Source organism: Leucoraja erinacea, chromosome 30 (genome assembly GCF_028641065.1).
Source record: "Leucoraja erinacea ecotype New England chromosome 30, Leri_hhj_1, whole genome shotgun sequence".
Classification (NCBI taxonomy): domain Eukaryota; kingdom Metazoa; phylum Chordata; class Chondrichthyes; order Rajiformes; family Rajidae; genus Leucoraja; species Leucoraja erinaceus.
In genome coordinates this window covers 14,743,044-14,759,675 of record NC_073406.1, presented here as the reverse complement: position 1 = coordinate 14,759,675, position 16,632 = coordinate 14,743,044, and the positions used below count along the sequence as shown (strand labels likewise).

The window sequence follows — 16,632 nt, the reverse complement described above, 5'->3', positions numbered from 1 at the left end:
TCCATTGTGATGCTGAGAAGGGAGGGGAAGGGGTGGCTGGAAGCTCAAGTTGGAGGTGATGGGAACAACAGTGATGCTCCATTCAATGTGAAGGTCAGTGGGCAGGAGCAAGGGAAGTCCAATCCTTGTTCACTTCAGGACAAAACTGGGAGCGGAATTGAACAGATCATGGAATGGTCACAGCATGAGGGAGCTGGTCCCACTCCCCTGACCTTGAATATCTTTTCTTTTCAAATACGTATCCAGTTTTTTTTTAAATACAGCAATTGAATCTACTTCCATTACATCCCAGCAAAGAATGCCGGACTTCCAACTACTTGCTGCATCAAACATACCTCATGTCACTCTTGGTTAATTTGCCAATCACTCTCACTCAGTGTCCGTTACTACTCAAGCCCTCCCATCAATGGAAGCAGCTCTTGCTACATGTGCTCTGTATACAGTGTTTGGGATTTAAAACATCCTGATCAGCTCCCCTCCCAAACTTCTCCATTGTAAAGAAACCCTCAGCTTATCCCCATCTGTCCATCGTTCCAGTACATCCTCTCCCTCTTGCCATATGCTTGTTAATCACTCCTGCAACTCGCCCTCTCATTTTCCCTTCTCTGCCCTTGTTGAATGGCTGTATCCAAGAATATTCATACAGCCATGTCCCGATCACTACCACAATTGGAATCCCGTGAGGTAATTGCACCTGCAGCTCATTAACATTGTTTCATACCCTTTTTTGAATTTATGTGTATGTACTTGTAAAGCCATCTTGCATCTTCTTGCATTTTATATAAACTTACCTTAGACTTTCTTGTACACAGTCGAGGACCCCAACAACTCTGATGGAGGGGAAACCTTGGGTGAGTAAAAAGAGACACTGCAGATGTAGTGGTGTGAAGGGGGTAATGTTCAAACACACATGATGGAGGCTTGGAGTTTTGTAGCACAATGTGGAATCCCCCCCCCTCCCCCCACAAAACATAGTGATAGAAGTGTGGTCATGGTAGGAGTGGGAATCGATGGGGTTGCAGTGCTAACTAAAACCCTGAAATACAGGGAGGAAAATTGTGAAAGAAAAGGGTTCAGTGATAGATGGGGGTGAAAGCGAGATCAGGATTAAAAGTGGCAGTAAAGTCAATGAGACATGTGACACCAAAGTAGGAGATTCAATACTTTTAATAATATATTGTAAAATGAGAAGAAAGGATATGTTAGCCTTAGAAGGATATGTCCCATTCAGGGACAAACACAGCTTGAATACATACAGGTTTCCAGGGCCAAAGAGTAAATAAAGATTGTTAAAATTGCAGATGCTGGAAGTCTGAACTAGATACTGGAAGCACTCGGCATGTCAGTCAGCATCTGTGGCGTGGAAGAAGAAACAGGATTAATTGTTTCATGTTAAAGGCTTTGTGTAAAACATGAATTCTGTTTCCATTGATGCTACTTGATCTGCTGGGTGCTGTAATTCCAACGCTAGAAATTTGACATGAAGGAGCTCCGTGGATTTAGGAAAGTGTTTGTTGTAAGGACAGGCACACCTGTGAAGGAGGGTGGAAAAGGGAATCCGATGGGGAAAAAGGATGGGATTACTAGAACAGGTGTGATGGAGGCAGCAGGAGTCATGTTCAGGGTTGAAACAAAGGATTGTCCTCATGCAGAGGCTCAGACATCCAAGGTGAAAATAATCCAGCTGAGGACAGGTAACTTGAAAAGTAACTTAATTGCAATTGGGAAGAGACTGGACAAAGGGAGAAAGATTGAACTATAGATGGGAAAGGTATTCATCCTTCTGTCATTTGTCCAATGCCTCATTTAATTTTGCAATCCTCATTAATGTTGACCCCAGATTTGTCATCACATATCCATGATCAAATATTTCTGTGAAAGAGCATAACACAAACTATGTTTTCAACCAAATTATTTTCAGTCCTTTTTCAACTATTATGGCACAAAAGTTGAGTTCTCCAGCTTGATCTTCTTCCATATATTCACTGAAAATCACATCTTTCACAGATCGTATTCCGAGATAATTACCTCCTTGAAGCTCAGAAACACGATCATTGCAACTGAATTGACTCAAAATTGTGCCTTTTGTATGTGGCCACACTTCTGAACTCCAATGCCCATCACTTAGATTTTACATTTCCCTCTAGCTTCCTGAAATTTCCAACATGTTTTCCAGCCATTTCATTAAATCTCAGACACTGCTATATTTTCTTCTTCTGAACATGATAATACTGTTTCCTTTGAAGATAATGGTCCCATTATCTGGCTTATTGTAACATTTAGATTGCTGGTACATTCATCCCAGTATAAATCTGTCACGGTCTTCATCTTATCTTCTTTGTTGCTGGATCCAAGCAATTGATCTTCCTATCTAACAGCACGGTATGACTACCTTCATCACAAAGGATTGCTTGGGCGTAGGAAGTAGTCAGAAAGCAGGGGCAAAAGGAGATAGATAACAAAAGCCAGTCTTACTCGACATGTCTACATTCCATGAATGCATTTTAAGTATCTACAGAGAGGACTGGGCAGAGCAGAGGATTGGAACTGCTGCATATAGAGGGATACTAAATGGGAACATTGAATCAAATCACTGAACACTGAGACCTGGTGAGTTGACAGATCCGTCAGCATTCTTCCAGCGAAAGAAATGTCCACATTGGAAACAGGATGGGAAAACAGAGTGTGAGTAAGTTATGAGACTGCACAGAGTCAAACATGGATTTATGAAAGAGGGACATTTGACATATCAATTAGAGTTTGTGAAGTTGTAATTATAAGTAGAATTATAAAGTGAAACCAGTTGATGTGGTGTATTTGGACTTCCATACGATGCCATAATGCCAAGAGTTATATAAAATCATGAGAGGAATAGATCGGGTAGATGCACAGAATCTCTTGCCCTGAGTAGGACCAGAGTAGAGAATCAAGGACCAGAGGACATAGGTTCAAGGTGAAGGGGAAAAGATTTAATAGGAATCGGAGGGGTAACTGTTTCACACTGTTTCACACAAAGGTAGTTGTATGTATCAAGCTGCCAGAGGAGGTAGTTGAGGCTGGGACTATCCCAACATTTAAGAAACAGTTAGACAGGTACATGGATAGGACACATTTGGATGGATATGGACCAAGCACAGGCATGTTCATAGAGTGATATATCAGAAATTATGAAGCAAAGTTAGAGGACATGATATTGGGGAGTATATACAGGCATGGATTGAGGATTGATTAAAAGTTTAAAAAAACAGGGACCAGAAATGAACAGGTTATTTTCAGTGCATCCAGTGTTTTGGTGAGGCCTCCAAGCTTCCATGTTTGTTGATGATACCAAGCTAGGTGACGGAGTGGGCTTTGAGGAAACATGGACCTGTTCAGGACATGGCAAGTGTACTTGTGAAAAAATAGATATTATAAATAGTCGATAAATAATGAGAAATAGGCAAATGTTGTATTTAGAGATGTCTAGGTGTTCTTGTACTATGTAAGCCATTGTGCAATCAGGTCGGGAGGTAAATAGTGTATTATTGTACTTTATTCCAAAAGTTGACCTTCCCAGTTATGTAGATCCTTGGTCAAACAGCTCTGGCATTGTTATGTGTAGGTTTGGTCCTCCTGAGGAAAGATGTCTTTCTTACAGAAGGTTCATTAGGTTGATTCATGGTATCATGAGTAGGCTGTATGAGCAGGCTGTGTTGTTATGCCTGGAAGAATGAATGGTGAAATTTGTAAAGTTCTTACAAGACTTGACAGGATAGATGCGGAGATAATGTTTCTCTCGACTGGGGGCTTAGACTAGAACTCACATTCCCAAAAAGAGAGAGTTCTCAACTTCCTGAAAGTAGCAGCACTAGTGGATAGAATGGTAAAGAAGGCTTGTCTTTCATCAGTCGAGGCATTGCATATAAGAGTTAGAAAATTGTTGCATCTTGCTAGGACTTTGGTGAGGCCTGTATTTGGAGTGTTGTGTGCATTTCTGGTCACCCCATTATATGAAGGACGTGGAGGCTTTGAAGAGAGTGCAGAAGACCTTTACCAGAATGCTGCCTGCATTAGAAGGTAAAAGCTTTAGGGAGAGGTTGGACAAGCTTGGATCGTTTCTCTGGAGCATTGGAGGCTGAGGGGAGACCTGATAGAAGGTTATAAATTTAATGAGAGACATTGATAGGTCAAAACCTCTTTCCCAAGGTGGTAACGTCAAAGACTAGAGAGCATAGCTTTAAGACGAGAGGGGGGAAAGTCGACAGGAAATGGGCGGGACAGGTTTATTTTATTTACATAGAGTGATGAGTATCTGGAACATGTTGCTGGCGTGGTGGGGGAGGCAGATACAATAGGGACAAGAGGCTTCTTGATAGGCACATGGATATGCAGCGAATGGAGGGATATGAATCCACGCAAGCGGAGGAGATTAGTTTATGTTTGGTGCGGAGATTGAAGGGCCTGTGTCTGTGCTCTACTCCTCTTATCAAAGATTCAGGACAAAGATGAGGAAAAATGACAGTGATTCTTTGAAAATCTCTGCACCTAATGAACATTTTTGCCCAGTATCTGAGATCTTCAAGATACAGAGAGGTATATATATTTTAATATTAAATGAAGAAAGGAATATGGTGTTAGTGCAGCATGCGATGGGGAGGTAAGAAATTAGCCATAATCTTACCCAATGGAGCAGACAGGAGATCCCGATAGCCTTTCCCTGTTTCATATATTTTATGAAAAGAGAGTGGGATGATTAGATAAAATCAATACAGAAAGAGTGGGAGTTGTCCATGGACTGTTAACACCAATAAGAGTTCATATACAGGCAATTGTGTAAACGTTGAGAAGACATTATTCCAACTGTATAAAACTTTGGTTAGACCACATTTAGAGTGTTGTGTAGGGCACATTTTAAGTACAGAGGACTTTAGGTATAAAGTAGAGATTGGAGAAACTTGGACTGTTTTAACTGGGAACTAAAGGGGTGACCTGATAAATGCATATAGAATTATTAGAAGCGTAGGTAGAGCTGATAGAATCTTTTTCCCTGAGTAGAAATTTCACTGTTTGTAATCCTTCTGTGTTCTCAGTCGGAAAATTGCCCCCCCCCAACAATAGCTGTGAGACAATTATTCCTTTGGCTTTCTTATCAGGTGAATTTGGAGAGGTCTGCAGTGGGCATCTCAAGCTACCTGGAAAGAGGGAGATATTTGTGGCTATCAAGACCTTAAAATCTGGTTATACAGAGAAGCAGAGACGGGATTTCCTGAGCGAAGCAAGCATCATGGGACAGTTTGATCATCCGAATGTCATACATCTAGAAGGAGTAGTCACCAAAAGCAACCCCGTGATGATCATCACAGAGTTCATGGAGAACGGGTCACTGGACTCCTTCCTCAGGGTAAGATGCTCAGCTGCTCTTTTGTTTCAGGAGATCATTCCATTTACTCGAAGACATTGCCAGTTCAACAAGCCGTCGCGATCCACCCAGTGAACACAATTATCTGGCCCTTCCACACAACTGTGTGGAGTTTGCACGTTCTCCCTGCGACTGCGTGGCTGCTCCGGTTTCCTCCCACATTCCTAAGACGAGGGAGTTTGTAGATTACATGGTCTCTGTAATTATCTTTAGCGTGAAGGGAGTGGAAGGGAAAGTGGGATAGCATAACAATATTGTGAACGGGTGTTTGACGGTCAGCGTGACTCAATGGGCTGAAGGGCATGTTTCCATGCTGGATCTCTAAACTAAACTGCACAAATATAATATGGAGGAATGCTATTTAGAAAAGGACAGAACGATAAGCACGATAAAAAACTACAGGAGAAGAAAATCATTGCAGAGAGCATAAGCAAAAGGTAGGGGCGGCAAAATGCCAGGCATGATTGTACCCAAAACAATAGAAGATAAGATGAGAAAAATTGCCAGAATTCTCATCGTTCGGTGGACTGAATGAATGCAGATGAATGGGAGTATGAACGCTGGTGAAGTGGAGTTGGCAGCAATATTCCAAGAGACAGGTCCACATCTTTACCTGACACTTCCTCATGAAGAATGTTGCAACAGAACACAAACCACCAAAAGACAATCCACCTTCTCCACCCCCATCTCCAGAAATGTCACAAGATTGCGAATGTTTACTGTCGGAAAGAAAATGTGAAATGGGGAACAGTCCAAAAAATGTCAAGCCAAGATGTGTTTATTTTCAGATGCACAAGTAGATCAAGATGCTAAGGATAATATTATGGACAAAGTACTCAGTGAAACAAATGCTGTTCTGAAGGTGAAAGATGGAGAATAATGAAAGGGATTTTAAAATTCATTTTACTGGATGTAGCCGTTGCTGGCAAGACTGATATTTTTTGATCATCCCTTACATCCCCAAAGAAGGTGGTGTTGAGCCATTTGATCTGCTGCAGTTCGCCTGTTGAACGTGCTCTAGCAATGCTTTGCTATAGGAGTTTCAGGATTTAGACCACTACTGATGGATATTTCCCTTTATCATGTGTCTGTACACTATGGATGGCTCGATTGTAATCATGTATTGTTTTTCCGCTGACTGGTTAGCAAGCAACAAACGCTTCTCACTGCACGTGACCATAAACTAAAAACTTATTTCCACATTATGATGTGTGATTCAGTAGGGAAGCTGATACAGGTGGTGGTGTTCTTTTGCACCTACACCCCTTGTCACTCCTGTTATTGAGTTCACAGATTTGGACGTTGGAGCATAAGATGATGAATGACACACCACAGGATACCCAGACTATGATCGCCTCCTGGTGCAACAGTAGTAATCTAACTGGGCCCATTCCTTTCTGGGTAGTGGTATCTCTCAGACTGACTCAACAATGATAATGATGGGGTAGATGGTTTGACATTCCCTTGCTGGAGATGATCATTGCCTGACACTTGTGAGAAACAAATCAGACATGACTAGTGATAGCAAATATGGATTTGCACAGAGGAAATCAATGGAGGCATTCAGGCAAATAGGAATTTGAAAGTATAATGGTTAAGAAAGTGGTTATGGAAGTATTTACGTAAATCTGGAGTAAAGGTAGTAAGGTCATTGTATGATAGATATTGGTATTAGTTTATTATCGTCACATTTACCAAGATACAGTGAAAAGCTTTTGTTTGCAAGCTATCCAGTCAACTCATACTACACAATCAAGCCAAACATGTTATGCAAAGAGAAACAGAGCAGATTACATCATGTTACATCATCATAGCATTACAGTGGCAGAGAAAAAGTCCAGTGTTCGCAATAAGGTAGGTTGGAAGATTGGGACTATACCCGAGCTTATGGGAGGACCATTCTGTAGTCTGATAATGGTGGGGAAGATGCTGTTCTCCTGAATCTGTGGATGTGCTTTCAAGCTTTTGTATTTTCTGCCTGATGGGGGAGGAGGCAAGAGGGGATGGCTGGGGTGAGAAAGTCATAGATTCATACAACACGGAAACAGACCCTTCAGCACAACTCATTTATGCCAACCAAGATGTCCCAATTTACCCACGTTGGATCCAGATCATTCTAAACCTTTCCTAATGGTTTTGAACGTCTTCCCAACGTTTACACTTAAGGGTCTGTCCCACTTTCGTGACCTAATTCACGATCTTTTTTACTCGTGGATATTTTTCATCAGGCTAGAAAAATTCCCCGACCTACTTGATGTCACGAGTACCTACAACTAACATCACTAGGCCTGCTACGACCTACCTAGTGAAAGTGGGACAGGCCCTTAAATCTCCAACCAGTGATGGCAAGGAGGTCAAACATTTCTTTACCACGCTATCTGCATATGTTGCCACTTTCATGGAGCTATTGGCTTGCACCCAATATTCCTTTGTACATCAATGCTTGTAGGTTCACTGTATTTGTTCTTCTTACATTTGATCCCCTTCAAGTCAACACCTCACACTTACCCCAATCACTAAACTCCATCTGCCATTTATCTAGCCAAATTTTTAACTGATATATCTCCTTCTCTATACTTTTGCTAAGTTTTTTCGCTATCCACAACCCAACTAAATTTTGTTGTCTATAAACGTATTAATTAGACCATCTACATTTTCATCGGATCAAACAGCAGAGGCCTCGGCACTGATCCTTGCAGAATACCTCTGGTCAAAGACCTTCAGTCAAAGTAACGCTCCTCCTCCACTACCCTCCGTCTTCTATGACCAAGCCAATTTTGCACCCAACTCACAGTATGTTTCATTGAGACTAAATCTTCCAGCCACCCATGAGCCCAGAGTGGTTTGCGAGAAACACCAGTTGAGCCAATGATCATCCATGAAGAGATAATGTCACGGTAATAAGCTTTATTGTTTATCTTGTTACAGCAAAATGACGGGCAGTTCACAGTTATACAGCTGGTTGGAATGCTGCGAGGAATTGCTGCAGGGATGAAGTATCTAGCCGACATGAGCTACGTGCACAGAGACCTGGCAGCCCGCAATATTCTCGTCAACAGCAATCTCGTATGTAAGGTTTCGGACTTTGGACTGTCCAGGTTCCTAGAAGATGATACATCAGACCCAACATATACAAGTGCTTTGGTAAATCACCCTGTTAGAATAAATATATTCATGTGTGCAATTAATTCATACCTCGCAGTGTGTATGTACTTTGTGCATTGAGGCGCATTACTTCTGTACTTGTCCCTTTGACAATCTTGGTCATTTTGCACTGAGGCCCTGGTTGCCTCTTGCCACTGGTCTCTTTGCCCTCCATATTTGCCTGTTAGTTTCTTGTCTTCTTTCCATCTTTATTTCCTCATCTGCAGTCTCTGGTCAGTTTCTCTCCCCCCACAGCCATTCTAGTTTAATCACTCCTCTCTACCAACAACAAATCCACCTGCACTATCTTTTCAGACACTCGTTCATCTGATCCATTCTTCTGTTCATGCACTCAGCAGGAAGTGGCAAAGGAAATAATCCTTTTAAGTCCTGCTTTTTCACGTAGCCTCTAACTATAGATTCATGTCGCAAGACCTCAGCCCTCATTCTACAAATATCGTTGGGACCAATTTATACCTTGACCATGGGTTGTTTATCCTCCTCTCCAAGAATGCGCTACAGTCATGCTTAGATATCCAGTAGGCCCAGCACCAGGGAGGGAACATACTGTCCTGCATTCTCATTCACAAACACAGGAATAACTGTCTCTTTCCCTGAATCCTCCACCAATAACCCCTCAGCATTTTTCCTTCCTAAATTTCTATTAATTTAGACCCTGGAACTCCACTGATTGATATGTTTAATTTTCTCCTTGTGTTTAAGCTAACCAGTTGGCTGCACAACACACACTACGTTTTATGCAAAGTTATCAGAGCCACCACTTAATTAAGTTGTTCTACAATAAAGGAAATCTTTAGCGCCCCGGAAATGTGAGAAAATGCTTCTAATCAATAAACACTAAGTACAGGACGAACTCAGCGGATCAGGTGCCACCTCTGGGGGTACATAAATAGGTGATGTTTCAAGTTGGGACCCTTCCTCAGTCTCGTCCCGAAACATCACCAATCCATGTCCTCCAGAGATGTTACCTGACCTGCTGAGTTACTCCAGCACTTTGTGTTTTCTGTTTGTGATTCCAGAGCAACAGCAATTCCTTGTGTCTGCTTCAGATCAATGTCCTTTTGTCATGAAGTGAAACCCAAGCTGACTCTTTGTTGGGGTGTTGGTTCCAATCCGACTTCAACGGAAATGAAATCATCTCGGCACGATGGGTTAAGATGCTTCTGTTTGCTTTCAGGGTGGAAAGATTCCAATCCGCTGGACAGCACCAGAGGCCATTCAATACCGGAAGTTTACATCAGCCAGTGACGTCTGGAGTTATGGTATAGTCATGTGGGAAGTTATGTCCTATGGAGAGAGACCTTACTGGGACATGACCAACCAAGATGTACGTTAATTTCTCTAATTAATTAAATCTCCTGCTAATTTATCTTGAGATTTTGGTGATGCTCTGAAATGTGCATCTGAGGTCTATTATTTGTTTGTAGCAGTCACGGAATTGTAACTTCTCGCCCATCCCTCTCTCCACAGTCAACAAATAATTTACGCACTTGTCCAATGTGTGTATTTACAAACTGTGAATTGGAAAATTGGCCTGCAATATTGACTGGGTTGTACATTCACATCATCCTACAGTAATAGGCTTGACTGTTCTGTATCCAATAGAATGCCCAAATTTACCACCTGCACAGCCCACTGTCCTGCCCGCACTGACTGACCTGTTCCAGCTGACTCTCAATACCTGTGAGGACTCCCTGTGAGACAGAGTGGACTCGGTACCTCATGCAGGCCTCGGACCTCCTGTGACTTTGCTCCATGTCCACTGAAAGCCTCGGATAGCTTACAACTATCAAAGGCTTTAGACTTTAGAGATTCAGCACAGAAACAGGGCCTTCGGTCCATTGATTCCGCACCGATCAGCGATCACCCCATACACTAGCACTATCCTACGCACTGGGGACAATTTACATTTACAGAAGCCAATTAACCTATAAACTTGTATCTCTTTGGAATGTGGGAGAAAACCGGATCATCTGGAAAAAACCCACTTGGTCACAGGGAGAAGGTACAAACTCCGTACAGACAGCACCTGTACACAGGATCAAACCCGGGTCTGGCACTATAAGGCAGCAACTCTTCCCCTGCATCCCTATCCTCCCCAAAAGTCTTTAGAATTGATAGAGATTTTACAAACTGCATTAGATTTAATACATAACATTAATAAAACAATTTTAAAATAACTAATAATATTTAATTGAAAATGTGAGCCAAAAACTGAAATGTCAAAATAAAGTAAAAGTAATTAAACCTGTCCTGCCATTTGTCTTCTATGGCAGGGTCAGCATTTGGGTCATGTTGCTTACTCTAGCTCGACTTGGCATTAATCTAAAGTGCCAGATGCAAATTGTACCAACACATTCCGCTACTGTGCTCCACGCTCAATCAGCTTGCAGTTCATTCTGGGCTACTTCATATAACGGAGCCAGTAATGTCTGAATTAATGTTGAAATTGGTCTGTCGTACTTTCCAAGTCGTATGATGCATTCGTGGTTATAGAGTGTTGTAGAGGCATTCGACGTGGAAACAGGCCCTTCGGCCCAACTTGCCCACATTAACCAATGTGCCCTATTTACACTAGTCCCAATTGCCTGCATTTGACTCATATCCCCCCCCCCCCAACCTATCTTGTCCATGTACCTGTCCAAATATTTTTTTAAACGGTGTTATAGTGTTGTAAGATAATTACAAAAAGTTGTTTACTTAGACCACAAGTTTGAAGAGTCACTTTGCCTGAATGACTCCTGTATTTCTATGGTTTATATTAAAAGGTGATCAATGCTATTGAACAAGATTATCGACTCCCTCCACCTATGGACTGCCCAACAGCTCTCCATCAATTAATGCTCGACTGTTGGCAGAAGGATCGGAACAATAGGCCAAAGTTTGGGCAGATTGTCAATACTTTGGATAAAATGATCAGGAATCCAAACACTTTAAAGGCTCTGACGCCACTATCATCAGGGTAGGAACTGTCTTTTATATTTCTTTTTCTGAACTACCCACAGCTGGGTTTGTATACTTCCATCTCATTCCGGGCTTTAACTGCAAGACTCTACGTGGAAATTTGTGTACATGTTGATTGGGTTAACTTTCATCATCGTAAAGCACGTGTTAACTGAAAAGTACAGCAGGAAAGAGGAGAAAATCAGGACATAATCCAATGGAATTAAATTCAGAATTTATGAATAGCAAAAATATTAATGGAATGTTCAAATTTACATGGAAATTTGGATACATGTTGATTGGCTAAACTTGGAATTAAATTCAGAATTTATGAATGTAGATAATCTTCACTAATGATATCACTCAACACTTTGTGATCTCTGCCATTCAATAGTATTTTGCCAAGCACCATTTTCCAATATGTGCCATGTCCCGTGATTTCCTTAGTCTACTATTTTTTTAAAATCTCATGAATATCTCAGCAACAGAACTTCCACATCCTACACAAATAGTCAATTCCAGAGGTTTACAATGCCCTAGATATTATTCTCATTTTAGTCCATGGTTTGTTGAATCTTGTTCTTGGAGACTGACTCCTGGTTCTGTGTATCTTGCCCAAGGTGAACATCATCCAGGTATCTACATTCTCAACTACTTTGTGGATGTTGGCATTTGCAATGATGCAATCTCTGATACTTCTAAATTTATGGCCGAGGCCCAGTCTGCATAATCTTTCCTCTTCGCGCAATCGCGCAATCCTAATTCACCACCTGATGAGTATATGTTGCACTTCCTATATTACAAATATATCCTTACTTCAGGAAGGATACCAGACCGACATTATTCTAGGTGCAGTGCGACAGGCCCATACAGTAATGGGCTTGTCCCACTTAGGCGACTGTCAGGGACTAGTTTTAATGGAATTCACCAATGACACCTGACGACAACATTTACGACAACTTACGACAGCAAAAATTGTCGTCACTGTCGCCGAAAAATTTTCAACATGTTGAAAATTTTGCGCCAGTCACCTGTAGTTGCCCAAAAAAAGTCACCTAAGTGGGACAGACCCATAACCGTTTACTCTTGTTGTCAAATCCTCTTGCAGTAAAAGCCAAAACCCTAATTGCTTGTTAGAATAGAATAGAATGCTATTTATTGTCATTCAACCCTAGGTTTGAACGAAATTCCATTTCTACAGTTTTTTACATTACAAAACAATCCAAGACCCACACGTAACACAGTTTAAAAAAAACATCCACCACAGAGAGTCTCCAACATCTCCTCACTGTGATGGAAGGTAAAGTCTTTATCTGCATATCAACTTTCAGTGTGTAGGAATGAGCTGCAGATGCTGGTTTAAACTAAGAGAGACACAAAAAGCTGGAGTAACTCAGCGGGACAGGCAGCATCTCTGGAGAGAAGGAATGGGTGACATTTCAAACCTTCAGTGATTTGTGTACAAGGAAGCATTGAACAACACTTTTCAATCTCTCACCACATAGAGACTCTTTCTTTCTAATTTTTTTTCAACTTGGCAATGGTATTGTTATAGACTGAACACATAATGTACCTTGTGGATTGGACTTGAATATCTGTTTGTAACTGTCTGTAACCTGTTTGTGGGTAATTCTGAACTGGGGTTTTGGCCTAATTCTGACTCCTATGTTCAATCTGTGGGGGTTCACTCAATTTCCTGCGTTCTGTTTACAGGGTAACTTTACCTTTACTCGATCGTACAGTTCCTGACTTCTCCAGCTTCTCCACAGTAAATGACTGGTTGGAGGCCATTAAGATGGGCCAATATAAAGATAACTTTTTGAACGAAGGTTTCACATCATTCGACTTTGTCTCACAAATGACTGCGGAGTAAGTGTCAATTTTGTCTTGCATAATTCCACAGAGTTCTGGGGTGTATAGGAAGGAATTAAACCGAAGATAGACACAAAAAGCTGGACTAACTCAGCGGGACAGGCAGCATCTCTGGAGAGAAGGAATGGGTGACGATTCGGGTCGAGATCCTTCTTCAGACCTGAAACATCACCCATTCCTTCTCTCCAGAGATGCTGCATGGCCCGCTGAGTTACTCCAGCCTTCTGCATCTATCTAGAGTTCTGGAGTGAGCCACCAGAGGCATTCCAGTCTATAGCCACCCCCTGGGTGAAAATAAAAGGTCCCACTGCTCCCTGCAGTACACTGCACATTGCAGATTTTTAGTTGAAAAAACACCCCTCTGCCTCCTATCACAAGCCAATTTTAGCTCCATCTCACCAAAACACCTTGAACTAAAGGTGCTCTTAACTTTCTGTACATCTACTTTGTCAAATGCAAATATACCACGTCTACTGCTTTGACCATCACTTTTCTTAGTAACCTGCTCAAAAAAGCTGATTCGACCATGCCTTTCCAAATGATCATAAATCTTATCCGCAAGAATTTTTTCCAATTGTTTTTCCAACTAATGTCATAACGCTCAGCAGCCTGTAGATTCCTGGCCTATCCCGACCCTCTCAATGAATATGAGAACAACATGACTTATTGTCCAGTCTTCCTATACCTCATATGGGGTTAAAGATTATGAGGCAATCTCCATCAGACTCCTGGTAATTTGCCTCTTTGATTCCCTTGACACCCTGGGATAAATTTCACCAGTCCCTGGAGATCTGTTTGCCTCAATGAGCACCATTACCTCAAACCCTTCCCCTTTCATGATAAACACACTTCCTGGACTCTCAGCATACACTTCCCTATCTCGCCATCCTACTCCCTGGTAAATATTGATAGAAAGTGTTTATTCAGGGCACCAAACCTCACATAAAGATTTCCTCTTTGGCCCTGAGGGGATCAATTCTTTCCTTATTGCATCTAATATATTTATGAAAAGTTTTGGAATTCTTCAATTCTGTTGTCTCATTTCATGCCCACTTTTCATCATGCCAAGCAGAGAAACAATATTGGCACAAATACATTGGATTGTTTATATGACATAGTCATGAATTGAATCTTTCTAAATAACTCCGATCTATCTTAAAACCCATAAACAATAATGTGTATTAGATCTTGTTATTTACATTTTGTAATAACTGAAATATTATAGAATAGAATATCTGTAATGAGCAGTAAGTACTGAATAAGCAGCAATTCAATGAATATCAGCCAATGGGTGACACGGTGGCACAATGCTACTGCCTTAAAGCGCCAGAGATCTGGGTTCAATCCTGACTATGGGTGCTGTCTGTATGGAGTTTGTACGTTCTCCCCGTGACCTGTGTCTTTTTCTCTGAGGTCATTGGTTTCCTGCCACATTCCAAAGACGTACAGGTTTGTAAGTTAATTGGCTTTGTATAAAATGTAAAATTGTCCCTAGTGTGTGTAGGGTAGTGTTAATGTGCGGGGATTTTTGGCCGTTGCGTACTCGCTGGGCCAAAGGGCCTGTTTCCGCGCTGTATCTCAAAACTAAAGTAAACGAGCACAATCTTCTGCAGATTCCCCATCCCTTACAATGTCTCCTTCTTTCCCACCAGGGATATGCTTCGAGTTGGCGTCACTTTGGCAGGACATCAGAAGAAAATTTTGAACAGTATTCAGATGATGCAAAGACAAATGAATCAAATTCAGTCATTGGAAGTGTAACTGTCCTCCCTCCAAGCAGAGGACAGATAGGAAGCCTGAAGCCAGGGAACATTGTGAGACTGACACATTGCAACCTGGACCTTCACAGTCCAAAATCCTTCAACGAAGGCTGGAAAAGCTATGTGAAACAAGCTTAACATTTGCATTTAATCCAGGAAAACCCTTTAAAAGGGTTGAATCAACTGTAATATAAAACTAACAGACTATCCAAGGAACCATGCAATTAACCCAGAATATTTAATTACCACAAACACTGTGTGATCATTCAAATGTGGCTAAGGTGCCAATTACCCGTACATTATTTTTCCCGAAACAAACTTAAGGGAGCAAAACAATGTTTATAATGAACTGTACAATTTGGAAGTATACAGTTCAGAATATTTCACAGCCGTTTTGTGCGCAAGAATTAAAAAAAAATCAGGAATTAGAGGAAGCACAAGTTTTGAGGCTGGATCCTTTAATGTAAGTGGTGTGCATCTCTGCAAGAGAACAAAGACTGAAGAACAGCAGACAAACCTGCAGTAGTTACATTGGCGATTGTCGCACCTTTGGACCTACGACGTGATGCTGTTCCCTTGATTCTTTTTGTAGGACATGTACAGTTGGCAGATTTTCCTACCTTCAACACATCCACATTGTTTTAGTGCACTTTGCTCCAATGGTTCTTATCATAGTGAATCTGTTCAGTAGGGGGAGGCATTATTTGCCAAATTTAGAAAAACATATCACATTGATTTTTTTTTTCTGGTCTGACAAAATTCTTTGACGTTTTGGTAAATCTTTATAATGTACAGCAAATATTTATTGATAGGGGGATTAAAGTACAGCTCTGCCACACACGTACTTCAGAGAAAGGTGGTTACTTGAATTTTTATCATAGCAGATATTGGCATGGTTAAAAACAACATTGTATTTTGTGTGGTGAGGGCCAGTGACACATTACATTGTTGTGTTGCACCTGATCCACACGGTGTAGAGGCAATCACCACAGTACCAAGTGGATTAGGATGCAAACCCAGCCGTAATTATAGTCAATGGCTGACTCACTTTTGTTACCATCCCACTTCTTCTTATCGAGTCCACACACAAGATTAGAAGTTGTTCAGACAGAGCTGAACACACTTCTTGGCATCTGCATACAATGGTGTCTGTCTTGTGCTTCTTGTGTGTGGTGGTGGAAAGATTGGTGGAAACAGGGCAGCGACGTGAATGCTCTGTCCTTGACCCCACCATCCCACTGATGGATGACCTTTGTTGATTCATTATGACAAAGTTGAAAAAGCATTGGTTGTTTGATGCAAATCTTGGTTTTAAAAAAACATGGCGTTTTATGGAGAAAAAAAAATCACACTGTACAGAAAGGAACTGTAAAGTTGAGTATTTCAGAGTTATTCAACACATACAAACGTTCTGACAGAGTGGATGCAGGGACTGATACCCTGCCTGGGAGGACTGGAAGAAATGATTCTCAGGATAAAAGGGCAAGATGATTA

The 16,632-nt window shown here is 41.4% G+C and overlaps 1 protein-coding gene across 2 annotated transcripts in view; it reads left to right on the top strand.

The window, feature by feature from the left end:
- Window positions 1-15,572, top strand: part of LOC129711674 (ephrin type-B receptor 2) — a 114,113-nt gene extending 98,541 nt beyond the window's left edge. The window contains exons 11-17 of one of the 2 annotated variants that reach the window (XM_055659499.1): window positions 813-851; window positions 5,133-5,380; window positions 8,327-8,542; window positions 9,741-9,890; window positions 11,332-11,525; window positions 13,220-13,375; window positions 15,031-15,572. In XM_055659499.1, coding sequence (XP_055515474.1) covers window positions 813-851; window positions 5,133-5,380; window positions 8,327-8,542; window positions 9,741-9,890; window positions 11,332-11,525; window positions 13,220-13,375; window positions 15,031-15,139 — 1,112 coding nt within the window. In that variant the 3' untranslated portion in view covers window positions 15,140-15,572. The remainder of the gene's footprint in view (window positions 1-812; window positions 852-5,132; window positions 5,381-8,326; window positions 8,543-9,740; window positions 9,891-11,331; window positions 11,526-13,219; window positions 13,376-15,030) is intronic. The other variant, XM_055659500.1, reaches the window with a different exon arrangement.
- The last annotated feature ends 1,060 nt before the right edge of the window (window positions 15,573-16,632 follow it).